At 50.8% G+C, this 17,119-nt stretch overlaps 1 protein-coding gene across 2 annotated transcripts in view; it reads left to right on the top strand.

Moving 5' to 3' along the window:
- The window catches only part of GRB2 (growth factor receptor bound protein 2), a gene marked incomplete at both ends in the record, with an annotated part of 60,021 nt that extends 43,767 nt beyond the window's left edge, over positions 1 to 16,254 (top strand). Inside the window, 4 exons of one of the 2 annotated variants that reach the window (XM_084238922.1) lie at positions 6,559 to 6,656; positions 11,829 to 11,951; positions 15,257 to 15,425; positions 16,069 to 16,254. In XM_084238922.1, the coding sequence (XP_084095048.1) occupies positions 6,559 to 6,656; positions 11,829 to 11,951; positions 15,257 to 15,425; positions 16,069 to 16,254 (576 nt within the window). The remainder of the gene's footprint in view (positions 1 to 6,558; positions 6,657 to 11,828; positions 11,952 to 15,256; positions 15,426 to 16,068) is intronic. The other variant, XM_084238923.1, reaches the window with a different exon arrangement.
- Positions 16,255 to 17,119: the final 865 nt, after the last annotated feature.

Raw genomic sequence — 17,119 nt, 5'->3', positions numbered from 1 at the left:
GCTGGCTGTGACGCGCACTCCTTAGAGCCCTCAAGTGCGAGCCAGTCCCCTACGTTCCGCTCAGTACCCTTCAAGCGGCTGTGGAGGACGCAGGTGAGAACTGGCCACAGGGCCAGAGCCACCGCACTCGCCCAAGGCGGCAGTAGGCACAGGTCATGAGGGGTGATGCAATTACTGACCACGGTCTCCACGCCGGAGGGGTGAAGCACAAAATGACAGAGTAGCTGTATTCGTCAAAGATTCGCGCAGATGAGGAAGAGGACAGCCCAGCCAGAGAGAATTCTGTGTGTTTAGAGGCCAGGGACTCAGCTGGAGGGCAGAGCTTTGAGGAATGGGTGAGAGGGCCAGAGAAGTGAGCGATGGCCCAGTTACACAAACCGGGGTGCCGGCTGAGGATGGCTTGGATGTATGGAAGGCGACTTAATAGGACTAGTAGACAGGGGAGCAGCAGTGTTGGAGCTGGGCAGGGCAGGACACTAAATAGTTTGGGATGAAACCGCACCTCCACGCCTATTTAGAGGCAGAGAAATCCCGCTTGGATCACAGGAGAGACTATTCCCCATGAAAATGACAGTATAAGAGTGGTGGCTGCTTTGTCCCAGTAGAAAATTGAGAATGAGGGCCTCCTCTGGTGGCGCAGTGGTTGAGCGCTGGGCTGCGAGGTTGCCCGCAGCCTCTGCAGTGCCAGTTCGTTCCCCGGCCGCCGGCGAGGGTCCCACAAAAAAAAAAAAAAATTGAGAATGATTTTCCGCCCTCATTCCCAGTCCCCCTTTCTTGCGTCCTCTTTTTCCTTTAAAATTGCTTTAAAGGGCACAACCTGCTCTCGCCATGGTATCCCCAGTGGTCAGAAAGTAGACTGGATCGCCAGGTGCCCTTCGGATTCCCTTGGTAAAAGGAAAGGATTCTTTTTTTTTTTTTTTTTTTAAGATTTATTTATTTATACAAGCACTGGGCACAGTCAGAAGCATGGGAGGGTGAGAGAATTCACCAGAGCGGGGAACAGAGCAGGCAGACAGACGAAGTATACCACTGAGGAGAGCAGCGGGGGGGTGGCAGGAGAGATCTGCGCACCATGTGGGACCCTCTCTGGGTGGCCGGGGATCGAACCGGCGCTGCAGAGGCCGTGGGCAGCTTCGCAGCCTAGCGTTCAACCGCTGCGCCACCAGCGGAGGCCCAGGGAAAGGATTCTTTAAAAGAAAATAAGGCAAACTGTCAAGGATGTAGGATTCCTGGATTCCCAAAGAAATGGGGCTTCTAAAAATTCGCACTTTAAAAGGAACTAAAAATAGCATTTTGTGGTATAGATGATACACTTTGCGGGAGATGTCGCCCCTGTAGGTAAAGCACCTTCTTGATCTGATATCATTACATGTGAGTACTTTTTGAAATGCACACATTTTCTTTAAACCACTAAGACAGCATAATTGGATAGTCACACACAATTTTATAAATAAGCCAAAATCCGGAGAGTTTCAAAACTTCATAAGTGCATTTTATTTGTTAACTGTTTGATTGTAAAGGGCCAGCTGGCGTCTCGTGTCTTGACTGGATCAAGCAGTGCCCAGCTGTCTTGCCTGGGCCGTGACCACACCATGGTCGTCGTGGAACACACTGGGCTGGCAGCGTGAGGACTGCCACCCTCTGCAGGCTTGAGTGAGCACCGTAATGTTTCTGTGGGACTGGGAACCCTGATGCCAAGCTCCCTGAAAGTCACCATCTCATCAGTGACGTTCAGGCCAGCTTAGCTTATCCGCAGTGGGGGTGTTTTTAGATTTGGCACACAGTAGAGAAGCGCTGTGGCCAAGATGTTCTTCACGTTGAGCAAAAGCTGTATGTAACAGAGGGAGGTGGTGATTTCAAAGCACTTACCTAACGTGTCAGCGGTGAATCAGTGTCGTCTGCGTCTGTAGGCCCTGCTGAAGGGAGTCCAAGAAGTTGAAGAGCAGTCTAATAATGTCTCATAAGACACCTACCTGTCAGGCCACCAAAGGGGTGATTTTATTTTACCCATTCTTTTTAACCCCAGCTGCCACCACTCCCTTTCCAAAGCCATCAAAAACAAATTTTAAATGGATTCCCCTTCACTGCCCCCCTCACCAGGTCTCTAGACTCTTTCCCAGGGGTCAAAGCCTTTTAAAAAGTGTGTCTGTGCGCGTGTCCTCTCCCTTTTCTGAGAACTTAAAGGTAAGTGGTAGAATTACCAGAATTCTTAAAATTTGTCTTCAGGTCATAGCCAAATTTCATTACTGCCCCTGTGTGATCAGTTGATCTTTGAAGAGCCGTGGAAGTTGTACTGACTTGTGTTGACCATTTAGATCAGCTCTAAATGGTATTTGGGGGGGTCGTTGGTTGTGTGGTATCTGGGAGGAGAGTTATGTGATGTAAGAGCTTCACTGTGAAACTGTCCCGAGCTTTCACACACAAGACCCCTTGTACAGACAGGGGCTATTGACCTATTAACAAAACTTTGGATAATTTTTCAAACAGCATTCTATAAACAATACTCCTTTACCATTTTCCTAAAGACACCTTTGTCTAAAATTTGTGTAGAAAATGAAGTGCAGTTCTTATCCCCCAGTATTGCTAAAGAAGGGACAGAGAAAGGGCAAATGAAGTCTTCTTGAAGTAGGCATGGAAGTTTTCTGATCATGTTTCTGGAATGAAGCCAGACACCCAGTCCTTGATTATAAGTGTGCTGTTTCCCCCCCATAGACAGTGTCATGCAGATGAGACAGCCCCCCAGGATCGTTAGGCCTGGTGCGGAAGCGTGGGGGGCAGAGTAAGGGTGGAAGCAAATGTCTCTCAGCTGCAGTGGGTTCCCACCCTGATTGCAGGCCTGCTTTTTATCTTTTCTCATTGAACCCCCTCTGTAACCTGGAAGGTGGGTGCCAACTCCACCCTGTAGGTGAGGAAACCAAAATTTTAGCTCGCGGTCACCTAGTTTGTTGTTGGTGACACTGGAGTTGGGGCCATGTGCCCAGCCCCTCAGACTCTGTCCTTTTGCCACCACCAGGTCAGGTGGATCCTAGTGGGGCGGGACCTAAACCTGTGACTGCAACTTTTTTTTTTGATAGATATTTTTTTAAGTTTCTTTTTCTTTTTTTTTAAGATTTATTTTTATTTATACAAGCACTGGGTACAGTCAGAAGCACGGGGGGGCAGAGCAGGCAGAAGGACCGAAGCACACTGCTGAGGGGAGCAGCGGGCGGCAGGAGAGGTCTGTGCGCCACATGGGACCCTCCTCCGGTGGCCGGGGAGCAGCTGGGGATCGAACTGGCGCCATGGAGGCTTCGGACAGCTCCGCAACCCAGCGCTCAACCGCTGCGCCACTGGGGAGGCCCTTTTTTTTTTTTTTTTTTTTAACTATTTGGAAGACGTAGATTGGCTTTGTGATACATGGGAATTTGCATTGCCTTTAGAAGGGCCTCAGACCGGGAGTGGAGGGCGGGTCTGCAGTATGCTGTCAGAGTCACGGGGGACAGAAAAACAGCTTGGAGCCCGCTGGGTGGCCCTGGCAGTCCCCACGCAGGACTGCGTTTCCAGGGACCGGCTTTTTCTGGTGCTGGCGAACTGTCGCCGTGGACGTTTCTCAGGTCTCCCGGGTTGTTTTCTACTTGCCCATGTTTTTGAAGTGTGAAAAGTTTGCACCCAGCTGGATGGGACCCTGGCACGGCTCTTCTGTGTGTGAATTGGCCCAGAAGATCTCCACTGAAATTTTGTGATTTCTAATTGAAGTACATGAAGAAAAGCCCATATGTCTTAAGTACAGTTTTCAGACTGAGCTCACGGGGGGAGGCCGGGGGAGGACCTCAAGAAATACAACATTAGTGACAATTCATTCCCCCCTCCCCGTCCTTTTCCATTGACTGGATTAATTTAATTCTCTGTACAAACCTCCTCATTCCTCATCCTTTAGGTTTCTTCCTGATTTAGGCTCTGACATCATTTTCAGCTTTGGGGGCGGGAGGGGGGCCTTCACTGAAACTTGTCTCTTCCTCCTTTTGTAATTTCATCTCTTGATCAATCTGCTTCCGTTAAACCTAAGTGTTTAACGTGTGGCTGCAGAGTCATAACTCGAGGGAATCTGGGGGTTGGAGGAGAACATGCGGCAGCCGTGGGGTAATAACTGCAGCTCTTCCTTGGAATTCTCCAAACTGAACGAAAATTGGGTGGTTGAACTCAACCGTCTATTTGTGAAGAGGTGACGGGCAAACGCTGAGCTGCCTTCTCTTGTGGGGAAGTGGTGATGGAGCCGCTTCCTCATTCTCAGAACTCTCATCAGGCCTTTCAGATTCACTTGTGAAGGATGTGAGCTTTCATCTGAAACCATCGCAAATTAAATACAGGCTTTGTAGGTGCAAACTCATCCACATATGGTTCCGGTCCCCTCCTCTGCTCCACTTTCAACTCATTTATGTTCATTTGTGTCCTTTGTTGTTTTAAACATTTAAACCTTTGAATAAAACATAATGTTTAAATGCCTTTTAAATTGTCCCATCCTGGTGTAGGGCTTGCTGGTGAAGACTGACCAACGGGGGACAGTTGAGTGGGACAATCTGGTCCCTGGCCCTCAGGGTGACCACGGGCCCGCCACTTGTCCTGTGTCTCACCTCCAGCAGGACCAGTCTCTTCTTGAGGTTTAGAGTAAGGAGTTTACAAGTTTGCACAGCAACAACTTGGCTCTCTGCTAAAGTGATAATCTGAATGCTGGAATATTCCAGACAACCAAAAATTTAACCATTCATGCACTCAAACATTACATTAAAACAAACTTAGTTTATTAATCCCATATTTTCTTGCCTTCTTGGGATGAAAAGTAGATACTAACCACTGAGTGATGATTTTGTTCTCAGAAAATTATACAGACTGAAGCCAAATCTGGAAGTTGCCCTGACATTTTGTTTGTAGAGAGGAACTCTTCTGGGAGGTGGGAGGGAGTAATCTCAGTTAATTTGGCAAGAAAGCTCAGCCCTGTGAACTTCAGGCCCGTGAGTTGTCACCCTTTTCTGTAAGGTTATTGGTCATAAATTAAAATTGACTCTTTCCGGTGATCACCTTATTCTGTTTTGAGGCCCAGGTGAACACTAGTTACCCATGTGCAGCTCGTCTGTCTCCCAAGGAATCTTCAGAGTAGGTGTCCATCTCACCATTTCAGAAATTTCTAAGACATCTTGAACAATCCTGACCTCACACAGCTCTTCAGGAGCTCTGGTACGCTCGTGCTGTGGGGTCTTCTATGGCACCTGCTCAGGGCCAGCCTCTGCCCGAGCTCACAGCGCTAGGGGTGCCGGTGGCCGGACCACGGAGCGCAGGTCCTTGAGCCTCTGTCCTCAGACTGCGCCTTATTGGCTGGCAACGTTGACTGCTGGCCGCAGGACTCAGGGGTTCCAAAGTGCAGCTATAAGTCATGGATGTGTTACACGTGTTAATGTGTGTCACCGCCGTATCATAAAATATCATGAATTTTTTGAAAGTGAAAAGAAAGTTTTCATCACTGAAGCTACTGGGATGTCCTGGGCACCGATTGTCCCTCCCCCCCAAGACATGATTCGGCTTCTGGGATTTGCCGCCTTGTCGTGTACTCTTACCCCAGTGGCTGCCCCCACGGGCGCTGGTTGTAGGACTCCTCAGAACTCAGGCTCTGTCCGGAAGGGAGTCCCCAGAGCCCGGTGTGGCTGCTGGTCACTGCCAGGCTCCCCTGCCCACTCTGAAGCACTGCGCTGAGGGCGGTGGCGTCCAGCATCTTGAATAAATCAGTTTGCTATGAGTTTTACCAACTCTCTTCCACGGCTTGGCATGTGCAGACATGCCATGTACTGCAGACCGTGGACCGCTGTGCTAGTCCTGCGCCGTTTTCCTTTGCCCACCATTTTGGAGTTCATCTCACATTTGTTTCCCCTTTAGGTTAATCAGTTTTGGCGTGTGTGTGCATGTGTGTGTGTGATTTGTTAGAAATATAGAATTCAGAGGGTAGCTTTTTTACTGTACCTAGTGAATAGGACATGTCATGCTTTTGATGAAACTCTTCCCATGCAGGGTACCGGGTGTGCTCAGCTGCTTGGTGGCTGGCCCCGTCTGCATTAGCCTCGGCAGACAGTAGGGCGTGGCTGGGCCTGTGGCTCTGGAGCTTGGCTTGATACTCTCTGGAGGAGAATTTCCTGCTCACTCCTCCTGGGTGGTGTGGTCTCTCCCAGACGGTGTGGTCTCTCCCGGGCTCTCTTGTGCTACAGTGTTGGTGTTTGCTGTTCTAGAACCTGCTCTCCAAAGCCCGCCTATTGTGTTTTCCTCATTCTCCCTTCTGCTTTTCTACTGGGGCATTTATGCTACATGCTTGGGAGCTTGAACTCTTATCCAGACACAAGTTCTTTATAATTGTAACTATCAGGCTTTAACATAATGCTGGTTGTTTGAAGTTACAGGAAGTCTTGCATCCTTGTAACTGATAATACTTCAAATAATACCTTTCACAAACTTAAAACAACATCATGGCCTTCGTGGCTGCCCTTTTAAGAGTAGAAAGGAAATGATCGTTTTTTTTCCCCCTTGTTTTCTTTTCAGGTTTTGAATGAAGAATGTGATCAGAACTGGTACAAGGCAGAGCTCAATGGGAAGGACGGCTTCATCCCCAAGAACTACATAGAGATGAAGCCACACCCGTAAGTGGCTCTGTGGGCTCCAGGGTCAGGCCTGCCCCTGCTTCAGAAAAATGTTCCTAAAAATTAGGCCCCTGGGATAGAGCTCATACTTTGTAGTCCTTATCTTCCCAAGAAATTAGCAAGCACATTGATGTTGATTAATATAGCATACTTTTTAAGTTGATAATCATTGCTGGTTATCTTTAAATAGCGAAGGGATGGTTTTATGTAAAACAGTTGTCTCCGTAAGGCCACATAATAGCATATGTTTTAGATTGATAGTAACTGTCAGTGATCTTTAAATAATAAAGCTTTGGTTATGGAGTTTCATAATTCTTTTTCTAGGAAACCCTGGGGGCCAGGTATGTTGCATAATTCTGCATTTTGTGAGTGAAGGATGCTTAGGCCGCTTCTGTATTGATTGAATTCCCTGTGGAACCCGTCTCAGTAACCTTTACCCAGAGCACAATGCTTGAGGTTCCATAGGTTCTCAGTACCCTATTAGAGCTGCCCTTGTCCTCCATTTTTTGAGATATTTAGATGTCCGGGCCCACCTCAGATAGCAATCCGTTTGCTGCTGCCCCCCATTATCACCACTCTACTGCATACCTGTCATTTCTCCTCCTCCCAAGCACTAAAGCAAAGATCGGAGCCACGCCTCGCTGTGTACAGTCCCCTGGGCGCCCTACGCACAGCCTGCACGTAGCTCGCGTCCCCGAGCTTGAAGGGTCCCAGGATCATAGTCCATTCCTTACTCTACATGAGGACAACTTCTCTCTGTCTCAATGCCAGTAACTTACGAATGACTCATAGTACAGAGAGGTAGAGAGTGGGGTGTGGTTTCTCTGCTCTCAGTGGGGACCCCCACTAGTAACTAAGGTTGGGCCGATGCTGCCTGATGCATGGAGCCAGTTCTGGAAAGGTGCCTCATCCTCTTTAAAATGAAGCTTGATTCAGGAGCCTCTCTGTACCGTGCTCTCCCAGCTTCAAGGGTCGGTCATGGGTGCTCAGGGTCCTTCCTGTGTGGCAGAGACGGCTCTTGGTGCTGGGGAGGTAGCATCTGTGTTCAGTTATGCTTAATAAACTCCCCGTGATGTTAATATGAAGTCTTCAAGAAGCTTAGCCTCGAGAGAGGTGGGGGTACCCTGCTGTCAGGTAATAGGAGAGAACCAGACACCTCAAAATAGCTCAATAACTCTTCCACTGAACGATTTGCACATCCGTAAAGTGTTTTTTCCTGGGTTTTGTTCTGGGAGAACTTGTACAATCCTGTATCTTAGTAACTATGGGAGTCTGAGCACTTCTGGACACCAGAGATTTTGGATTCTTGGAGTACTTGTCTTCTGCTCTTACACCCGCTATAACGTGCTTTTGCACATGGTAGTTCAGCAAATACTTTTAAATGAATACTTAGCCCCAAATTCCTGTACAAGCCAAGCTGTTCATGATCATAAAAGCCAGAAGCTCTGGAATCTTTGGAGAGAGAGCCCTGAACCCCTATCAGTGGATGGACAGGGCTGCTCCCTTGGGGAGTCTGTAACGTTACATCGGGGGCTGCCGTGGCGCATGGGTGCTGATGGCCAGAAGGCTGCAAAGATGAGCTCGAGTTTGTTAAGCCTCCTGGGAAGTGGGCCAGGCCCCACTTTGTCCCCCATAGCCGCTCCCTCTGTGCCCCTTGGCGGGTGTGGGGTTTCCTGGACCACAGCAGCACCCTGGCCTGCCCCCAGGAGGAGTGGCTGGGGTGTGCCTATGGAGTGGGGTGCTCATTGAGTGGCACAGCGCCGCCTCCCCCATGCCGTCAAGCGGAAGATGGGTAGGGCTGCGGGAACGCTTTCTGCAGAAGAGCAGATGAGAAATAGGTTGGGCTTTGTGGGCACTCGCAGTCTGTTATGTCACATGGTCTCTTTTTTCCTTTTTCTTTTTTTTTTACAGCAACCCTTTAAAATTTCTCAAAGATCTTAGATGGCGGGTTACACTCCGCTGGGGTCACAAGAGGCTGAGGGCTGTGGTCGCTGACTCCAGGAGCAGGGGCTCCGGCGGCAACAGTTTCCTCGGCAGAACATCACACTGCAGTTTTCATATTGAGGGAACTTCCTGGGTCTCTAAATCCTTGTTTTCTTCAGATTGCTTCGTGGGGCAGTGGCATTTTGAACCTGACTCTTGAGAAAATACCAGAAAGGCCTCCTTTCTTGCTTCCGTGCCAGGCTGGGAGGGGCGGGCTTCGTGGGCACGTGCCCGGTGGGGCTTGCTCTTGGCCAGGCAGCGTCGGTTGGGACCTGTTAACAAACTCCAAAGTTGACTGTGGACATTATTCGTGTTGCAGCATGGGGGCAGCCCAGGTGCGCTGCTCCTGCCAGCCAGGGGCACGGCTGCGGGTGAATGGAAAAGGGAGTGGGAAGGAGAGCCTTCCCATGGATGCTGGTGCAAACCCATCTTTTAAAGATTTCTAAGCTGTTGCCCATGTTACTCCACACAAACATCACCATCCAGAGACATGAATCACGTTTACCAGGGCACACGCTAGGAGATGGCAGGGCCGCACTCGTGCTGCAGCGTCTGGCTATAGCTTGATTGCGCTGTCATGAACTGCTCCACCGAAGAGGGCCCCGTGGTATTTAAATGTTGTTGTGTGTTTTTTGTTTTTAAGATTTATTTATTTATTTATACAAGCTCTGGGTACAGTCAGAAGTGTGGGAGGGTGAGAGGATTCACTAGAGCCAGAGCTGGGAGCAGAGCAGGCAGAAGGACCGAAGTCCACTGCTGAGGGGAGCAGCGGGTGGCAGGAGAGGTCTGCGCGCCATGTGGGACCCTCGCTCAGTAGCCGGCAATCGAACCGTCGCTGCAGAGGCTACGGGCAGCTTCGCAACCCAGCGCTCAACCGCTGCGCCACCGGGGAGGCCCTTTAAATGTTTTAACTGAGGAGTGAAGACTCCTCTCAGAGGGGCCCTCGTGTCGCAGGACACAAGAAACAGGAGGGGAGCAGGGGCCAAAGAAGTCTCGTGGCGTGGAATAGCCTCCCGGTGCTCTGTGTCTTAAGTTGGCTGCTTACATAACAGGTGTATTTTGTGAAAAATTCCAATTAGCGTCCTCCACTATGGTTCTTTTTAAAATTGGAGATGAAATTGAGTTCATTTTAAGCTGCGATGCCACCTATGTATTCATGCACGGAAAGGAAAAGCCTGAAACCCACGGTTGCAACTGCCACCAGTCGCACTGCTGGGAGCTGGAGGGGAGGGTCCGTAGTTCCACGTCATGCGCATCTAGGCCATGCTCCTTTGCAGTCATTACTCACACCTTAAGAACAAGGGAAGAAGGAGAATGCCTGCCTGCTCCAGGAGGAAGGTACATGGCCCTTGAACCTCTGTGAAACACTTGGGCAGTCCTGGCGCTGTGGGCTGTCGCTTCCTTGGGAGGGTCCTTCTTTTTCTTTAGTGTGTGGCTCCTCTCATGTGGCCTGACTCCAGGCCCTGGAGGACTCCCCCGGGAGTCCATTGTGCATGTAGGAGGTGGCTGCCCTTTGTAGCCTGGTGTTGTGTTAGGTGCAGCGAGAAAGACCCCGAAGAGGTAGATCCGGAACATTCAAACCTGTGAATGTACCAGCCTAGGAGCTCACACCTTTCTGTGTGAGTTTTAGTGTGGTCTGCTGTTTCAGAGACATCCTGCAGTGCTGTTGCTTACGAGTAAGATTTATAGCTTTAATGGACTATTTGGTGCCTTTGTTATTCTAGTTGGTGTACTTAGTACTTAGTGACTGTCAGTCACCAGCAAGGAGTCTGATGTGGCAGATGGGTCTGTCTGATCTGTAAGAAAAGTTGTTGCTTTTTAAAAAGAACAAATAAAATAAGGCCTCTCTGGTGGCTTGGCGCAAGAGGTTAAGATGCAACCTATGAAGCTGTTGGCAGCCACTGCAGCACGAGTTCGGTCCCCCGGCCAGGGAGCTACTCATACGGCGCAGCAGACCTCTCCTGTCTCACCCGCTGCTCCCCTCAGCAGTGTATTTTGTCAGTCTGCCTGTTCTGTTCCCCACTCTGTTTCTGGTGAATCCTCTCACTCCCCATACCTCTGGCCTGTACCCCAGTTCTTATATGCATAAATAAATAAATCTTAAAGAACAAATTAAGGAAAAGCTAGGTCCAAGTGCCCCATCCTGATGAGTAATAGCTTCCTGTGAAATAGTTAGGCCCTGTGTGACTTTAGGATTTTTTTTCTTTTTTTTTTAAGATTGATTTATTTATGCATACAAGAGCTGGGGTACAGGCCAGAGGTGTGGGGAATGAGAGGATTCACCAGAGACAGAGTGGGGAACAGAACAGGCAGACTGACGAAATACACTGCTGAGGGGAGCAGCGGGCGAGACAGGAGAGGTCTCCTGCACCATGTGGGTTGCTTCCTAGCCCACTGGGGATGGGGGTCAAACTTGTGCTGCAGTGGCTGTAGATAGATTTACAGCGCTGCTCTTAACCCCTTGTGCCACCAGGGAGGCCCTGACTTTAGGCTTTTTTACAGCTCCTCTTCCCACTGGCTGGCCATGGCCATTGCTCCCACAACTCTGTTGGCCCACTCTTTCTTGTGGCCAAGGTGAGCTAGCATGAGGAGCAGAAGAATCTATAACCATTTTTAAATGAAAAGCTACATTTTGTAACTAGCTGCTTCTGCATAAGTTAAATAATGGTGTTCATGAAAGCTACCCTCTGGGCCTGAGAGCTGAGAGCTGGGCCAGCCTCAGACCCCAGCCCCTCCTCCTCCCATTGGGCCTGTCTCCACCTTCAGGGCTCCCAGGCTTCCTGCCCCGACCCTTCTCCCTGCATCCTCCATGTGGCTGCAGGAAGGGGTCTTGCTCCCTTGTGCGCCTCATCCACTGCTTGTCTGGGCTTTCCCCAGGCCTTGCTGATGAGTCAGAAGGACACTGATTGGTGGGAGCCACATTCTGTAGTGTCTTCCTAGACAGAGTGGCTGGCGATCACACCTCATGAGTCACTCTGGAGAGTGGATGGGGTGACGTCGTTTGAAGGGAGATGGTCCAGCCGCTGGTGTGTCCCTCAGGGGTGCACCTGACCGGAGGGCATGTTGAGACTGGAGGGTGACAGGGGAGGCGCTTCCTCTGGCAAGGGACGCTCCTTCACATTTCAGAGGCCACATATCCCGTTTCTTTGTATGGGACCAGATGTTGACTGGCTTGCCTTCCTTCCTTAGGTGGTTTTTTGGCAAAATCCCCAGAGCCAAGGCAGAAGAAATGCTCAGCAAGCAGCGGCATGACGGAGCCTTTCTCATCCGAGAGAGTGAGAGTGCTCCTGGGGACTTCTCCCTGTCTGTCAAGTAAGTGCTTCCCTGTGCTTGCCCGGAGTCCATCTCCAACTGCTGGAAACCGAAGCCACAAGCCAGGTGTCTGGCTGCACAAACCAGAGGTCACACACTGGTGGAGTATAAGCCGGGATGGAACTTTATGTTATTAGAACCCTGATTTCTGGCTCATTTTAACAGTCAGGTTGCAATATCCATATGGGAAAAGGTCTCCATTCACTGGACAGCAGCTGCACTTTGGGTGCCTTGTGCTCACCAGTTTTCCCCAGTCGCCACTGCCCCTTAGAGTTCGACACACACACAGCTGTTTCCTCATCCAAGACCCTTGCCCTCTGTGGGATCCCTGCAGCTCTAACAGCGTACCTGGTTGCTATTTCAGCTGCCTTACCCGAATATCTAACGTAAATCTACCACCGCTGTCCTAGGCTGCTCACCTACCTCACAAGGATATGGGGTTTTCGCTTTCCCAAGTGGTGAATTTACCTGGAGGAGCTGGCACTCAGGGAATGGTGAAGGCGGGGAGTTTCACCATCCCAGCAGTCTTAGAGAATATCAGTGGGTTCTTTGGGGTTCTTAAGCAAATCATTCTTATCTCTGAAATAAGAATTTTTAATCAAGGGCCTCCTCTGGTGGCGCAGGCGGTTGAGTGCAGCTCTATGAAGCTGTCTGCAGCCTCTACAGCGCCAGTTCGATCCCAGCCGGCTGGTGAGGGTCCCACATGGTGCAGCAGACCTCTCCTGTCTCACCCGCAGCTCCCCTCAGCAGTGTATTTCGTCAGTCTGCCTGTTCTGTTCCCCACTCTGTCTCTGGTGAATCCTCTCACCCTCCCGCGCATCTGGTCTGTACCCCGGTTCTTGTACAAAATAAATCTTTAAAAAAAAAAAAAGGAGGGCCTCCCCTGTGGCGCAGCGGTTGAGCGCTGGGTTGCGAAGCTACCCGCGGCCTCTGCGGCGCCGGTTCGATCCCCGGCTGCTCCCCGGCCACCGGAGGAGGGTCCCGCATGGCGCGCAGACCTCTCCTGCCGCCCGCTGCTCCCCTCAGCAGTGTACTTCGGTCCTTCTGCCTGCTCTGCTCCCCGCTCTGGCTCTGGTGAATTCTCTCACCCTCCCGCGCTTCTGACTGTACCCAGTGCATGTATAAACAAAACAAACAAATAAAATAAATAAATAAAATATGCCTCTATAAAATAAAAAAAAAAAATTTAAAAAAAAGGAATTTTTAATCAAATTGTCATTTCCTTTTTTTTTTTTTTTTTAATCCAGTCCTTCTCTGGCAACTATATTATCAAGTGAACCTCTCTCCTAGAAAACTCACCCCATGATTTCTAGATGAAAAATTATTTGGTTAAAAATTCAGCTCACTTTTTTTTTTTTTAAGATTTATTTATGCATACAAGAGCTGGGGTACAGGCCAGAGATGCAGGGGGTGAGAGGATTCACCAGAGACAGAGTGGGGAGCAGAACAGGCAGATTGACCAAAGTACACTGCTGAGGGGAGCAGCAGGCGAGTCAGGAGAGGTCTGTTGCGCCATGTGGGTTGCTCCCTGGCTGGGCGGGGATCAAACTCGTGCTACAGAGGCTGCTGATTGCTTCACAGTGCAAGTGCTTAACCCCTTATGCTGCCAGGGAGGCCCAAACTCAGCTCACTTTTGAAATTATATTGACTATTTTTAAATGGAGACTGTAAAACAATTTAGTTGCCATTTACAAATGATATAAAGGTTTTTCACTTCTAAAGAGAAATTGAAAACCATGTTTCATTTTAGGACCAAATCTTTTAATCTGTGGTTAAAATACAGGTTTTGGAAATGTAGATACTTGTATCTGATCTCACAGCTTGACAGTCTTCAAACGTGCAGTTTTGTGTTCTTCCCACCAACGTTCAGTGGCATCTACTGTGGAGCCACCCTGGGCCTGGCTGTCCTGGCGGCTCGTCGGACAGGAGAGAGCTGGGTACAGTAGGCTTTCTCCGTGAGCATGTGCAGTTCGCAGTGACGCTGCGGAGATTGCCCATCTACCCCGTCCTCCCCCGTCCTCCCACTTGCACAGAAGCAGTGACTTTTTGATGCCCTTGATTAAACATGCAAATGAGGGTGTGGTGAAGAGCATCTTGAGGTGGCTTCTCGCTAACTTGCGTGGTTCGTTGTCTGCTTTCCTTTTCACACTGGCCTGTGATTAAGCGGCTCTTCTCACTGTGTGTGCAAATGAAAGCTTTGGAGAGTCCATGTAGTTTGTTTTGGAAATAAAATTTAAAACAAGTGTTGTTATCTGCCCTTGACAGCTCAAACAAAGTTTCAGCGATCCGGTGTCTAAGATGTTTCTCTAGTTTCAAGATGCTAAGTCTGTGATGAAAACATTTGCAGTGGTCAGCAGCCCTTTTCAGAAACCATCTTCTTTGCACCAGTGGGAGTGGGCTGCTGTGGAGCCTGAAAGATGCCCTGTGCCTGTGTCCTCCCCACCCACCCCCAGCCCTGATTTTCCAGCCCCCTGTTTTCTGGTATAATCTCCGTGCTGGTGCCTTCCTTGCAGCTCAGTGCTGCCACCTGCCGGGCTGTTTTTAAGCCAGTTCTTGATACTTCAAGACTGAAGGAGAGAAGAGCTGGTCCCTCATTCACTTTGCAGATCCTGCTGAGTGCGCCCTGGCCGTGAGCGGCCCAGACGGAGCCCTTCTGAGCCATGTTCCAGCCGCCTGGCCCGCAGTGTGGGCCTTGACCATGCGGCCGGGCACGTGTGAGCCAGTGTAAAGGGGGGATGTTAGGAGGGATAGACCTCTTGTAGGGAGAGAAGTGGGACCCTGAGTTCTTTTTATTCTGGGCCCAGTATGTTGTTACGTTCTTTTTCTCACAAGTAGAACTGGGCGGAAAACATGACTTTGAACTATTCCCAGTTAGAAGAGAATTGTTGAAACATGCCTAGTCCCCCGCATCTCACCTCACTTCCTAGGCACCCCCCCCCCACCCCTCCCCAGTCTTCAAGTGTCACATGAGATTTTTCGGTCACTTCGTGTTCAAAGACAAGTCGCACTCCCGGCCTTAAATGAGGCTTAGTTCCATTCTGTGCCAGGCAGGCAGAGAGGCATGGCTCAGGCGGAAACCTTGTTCATTCTACAGGCAGCTTCAGATCTGGGCGCACCCACCAGGCAGGACCCCTCACGCTGTCCCTTGTCCTGAGGGCAGCGTCGGGGACTCTTGGGCCGCCCTGACTCCAGTCAAGGAGTCAGCTGCCCTGTAGTCCCGAGCCCTGGGTGCTGAGGGGTGTTGCCGGGACTGCACCCTCTGGCCTCCAGCTGTGTGACCTCTGCCGTCCTCTCTGCGCCCCCAGGTTTGGGAATGACGTGCAGCACTTCAAGGTGCTCCGAGATGGAGCGGGCAAGTACTTCCTCTGGGTGGTGAAGTTCAATTCCCTGAATGAGCTGGTAGATTACCACAGGTCTACGTCCGTCTCCAGAAACCAGCAGATATTCCTCCGCGACATAGAACAGGTGCCCCAGGTAAGCCCGCGGGGAGAGCAGGGGCGCTGAGCACTTGGCAGTCGCTCCTCCAGCGGCGGCGCCTTTGTAGAGGAGTTTCTGGGGCTTCTACCTTCATTGTTCAAAATGTCTCCCTTGGCCGTGTTAAAGATTCATAGCCTGAGACACGAGGTTGGCCTCTCCCAGAGGCTGCCCGAGGCTGCGCGCAGGGACTGCTGGCTGGCACCTGTGTCCCTGGGGCCACTGTCATCACTCTGGAAGCGCCTCATGGGGACGGGGTCCACACTCACCCTGCTTCGACCGTGCTGGTCGTGTGTGGGCTGGCATCACCCTGCCCTCTGCCTCGGGAAAGCCTCGGAGCTGTGGGAGTGAGGTGCGATGGGACAAGAGCACGTTCACATGCTGGGCCCGTCAGCAAAGCCCTGACTGCTGTTTCTGGGGTTCTTTCCCCTTGAAGCGGTACTTGCTGCGTCCTGCCTAAACTAAGGCGCCCTGGCCTCCAGCCGCCCGCCTGCTTCCCTGAGAGGGAGGCCCTGGCATCTCCTGGGCAGTGACAACTCACTGAGAGCGGGCGTCGGAGGGGCAGGAGAGACGGGGGCAGGGAGGCCCTTCCCGGGAGGGGCGGCCAACCAGGAACAGCCTCTTTCCCGCCCCTCTTCTGCAGCAGCCCACGTACGTCCAGGCCCTCTTTGACTTTGATCCCCAAGAGGATGGAGAGCTGGGCTTCCGTCGGGGAGACTTCATCCACGTCATGGATAATTCAGACCCCAACTGGTGGAAAGGGGCTTGCCACGGCCAGACCGGCATGTTCCCCCGCAACTACGTCACCCCGGTGAACCGGAACGTCTAAGCCAAGGAGAGGTTATTTAAAGAAAGTGAAAAATTTAAAACACGTACAAAAGAATTCAGCCCACGAGCCGCCTCTGATGGCCCGTGCGGGAGCGCAGGACACCTGACTGGGTCACGCGGTGACCTCCTCACTTTGGTTGGAACTTTGGGGGGTGGGAGGGGCCTTGGATATAAAAATGCCAAAACTTACCTATAAATTAAGAGAAGAGTTTTTATTACAAATTTTCACTGCTGCCCTCCTTTTCCTCCTTTGTCCTTTTTTCATCCTTTTTCTCCTCTGTCCATCAGTGCATGACATCTAATGCCACACGTAGTCCTAGCTGATGCCAATAATAAAGAACAGAAACCAAGTGGGCTGGTATTTTCTCTATGCAAAATGTCTGTTTAGTCGGAATGACTGAAAGAAGCAGCGCTTTCTGTTCTTCCTGTCTGCACAGAAAGGAGCTGGCGGGGGAGCCGAGCCTCTGCCAGCCGCCTCTGCCGGAGCAGGTGGGCGCCTGCCTCAGCCCTCCCGGTGTCGAGGTGGGCACCGTAGTGTGGGATGGCAGCAAGGCATGTCGCGCCCCCGAGACCTGCGCCTCTCCGTTGCCCCGAGTGGTGTCAGCATGTCCTCATAGTGCCTTTTCCTTTTTCGAGGGTTGCTTATGAGTGGTTGTTTTTTTATTTGTTTTGTTTGAAAATAAGTTAAAGACCGTCCAGAGCTTTCCAGCCATGTGTCTCCTGCTCTGTGTAAATATTTGTCCCTCGGCGGGAGGGGAGACAGGGTAGAGGAAAGGAGATAGCAGAAGGGGGTGCAGGCGCTCTGCCTGCTCTAAGCCGCGCATCCCGAAGGTTCAGCTTTAATGCTTGTGAGCCCCGTCCCTGCA

The sequence above is a fragment of the Talpa europaea genome (assembly GCF_964194135.1).
Source record: "Talpa europaea genome assembly, chromosome: 7".
NCBI lineage: Eukaryota > Metazoa > Chordata > Mammalia > Eulipotyphla > Talpidae > Talpa > Talpa europaea.
Note: the sequence above shows the minus strand (reverse complement) of the source record. Positions and strands in the feature narration are given on the sequence as shown.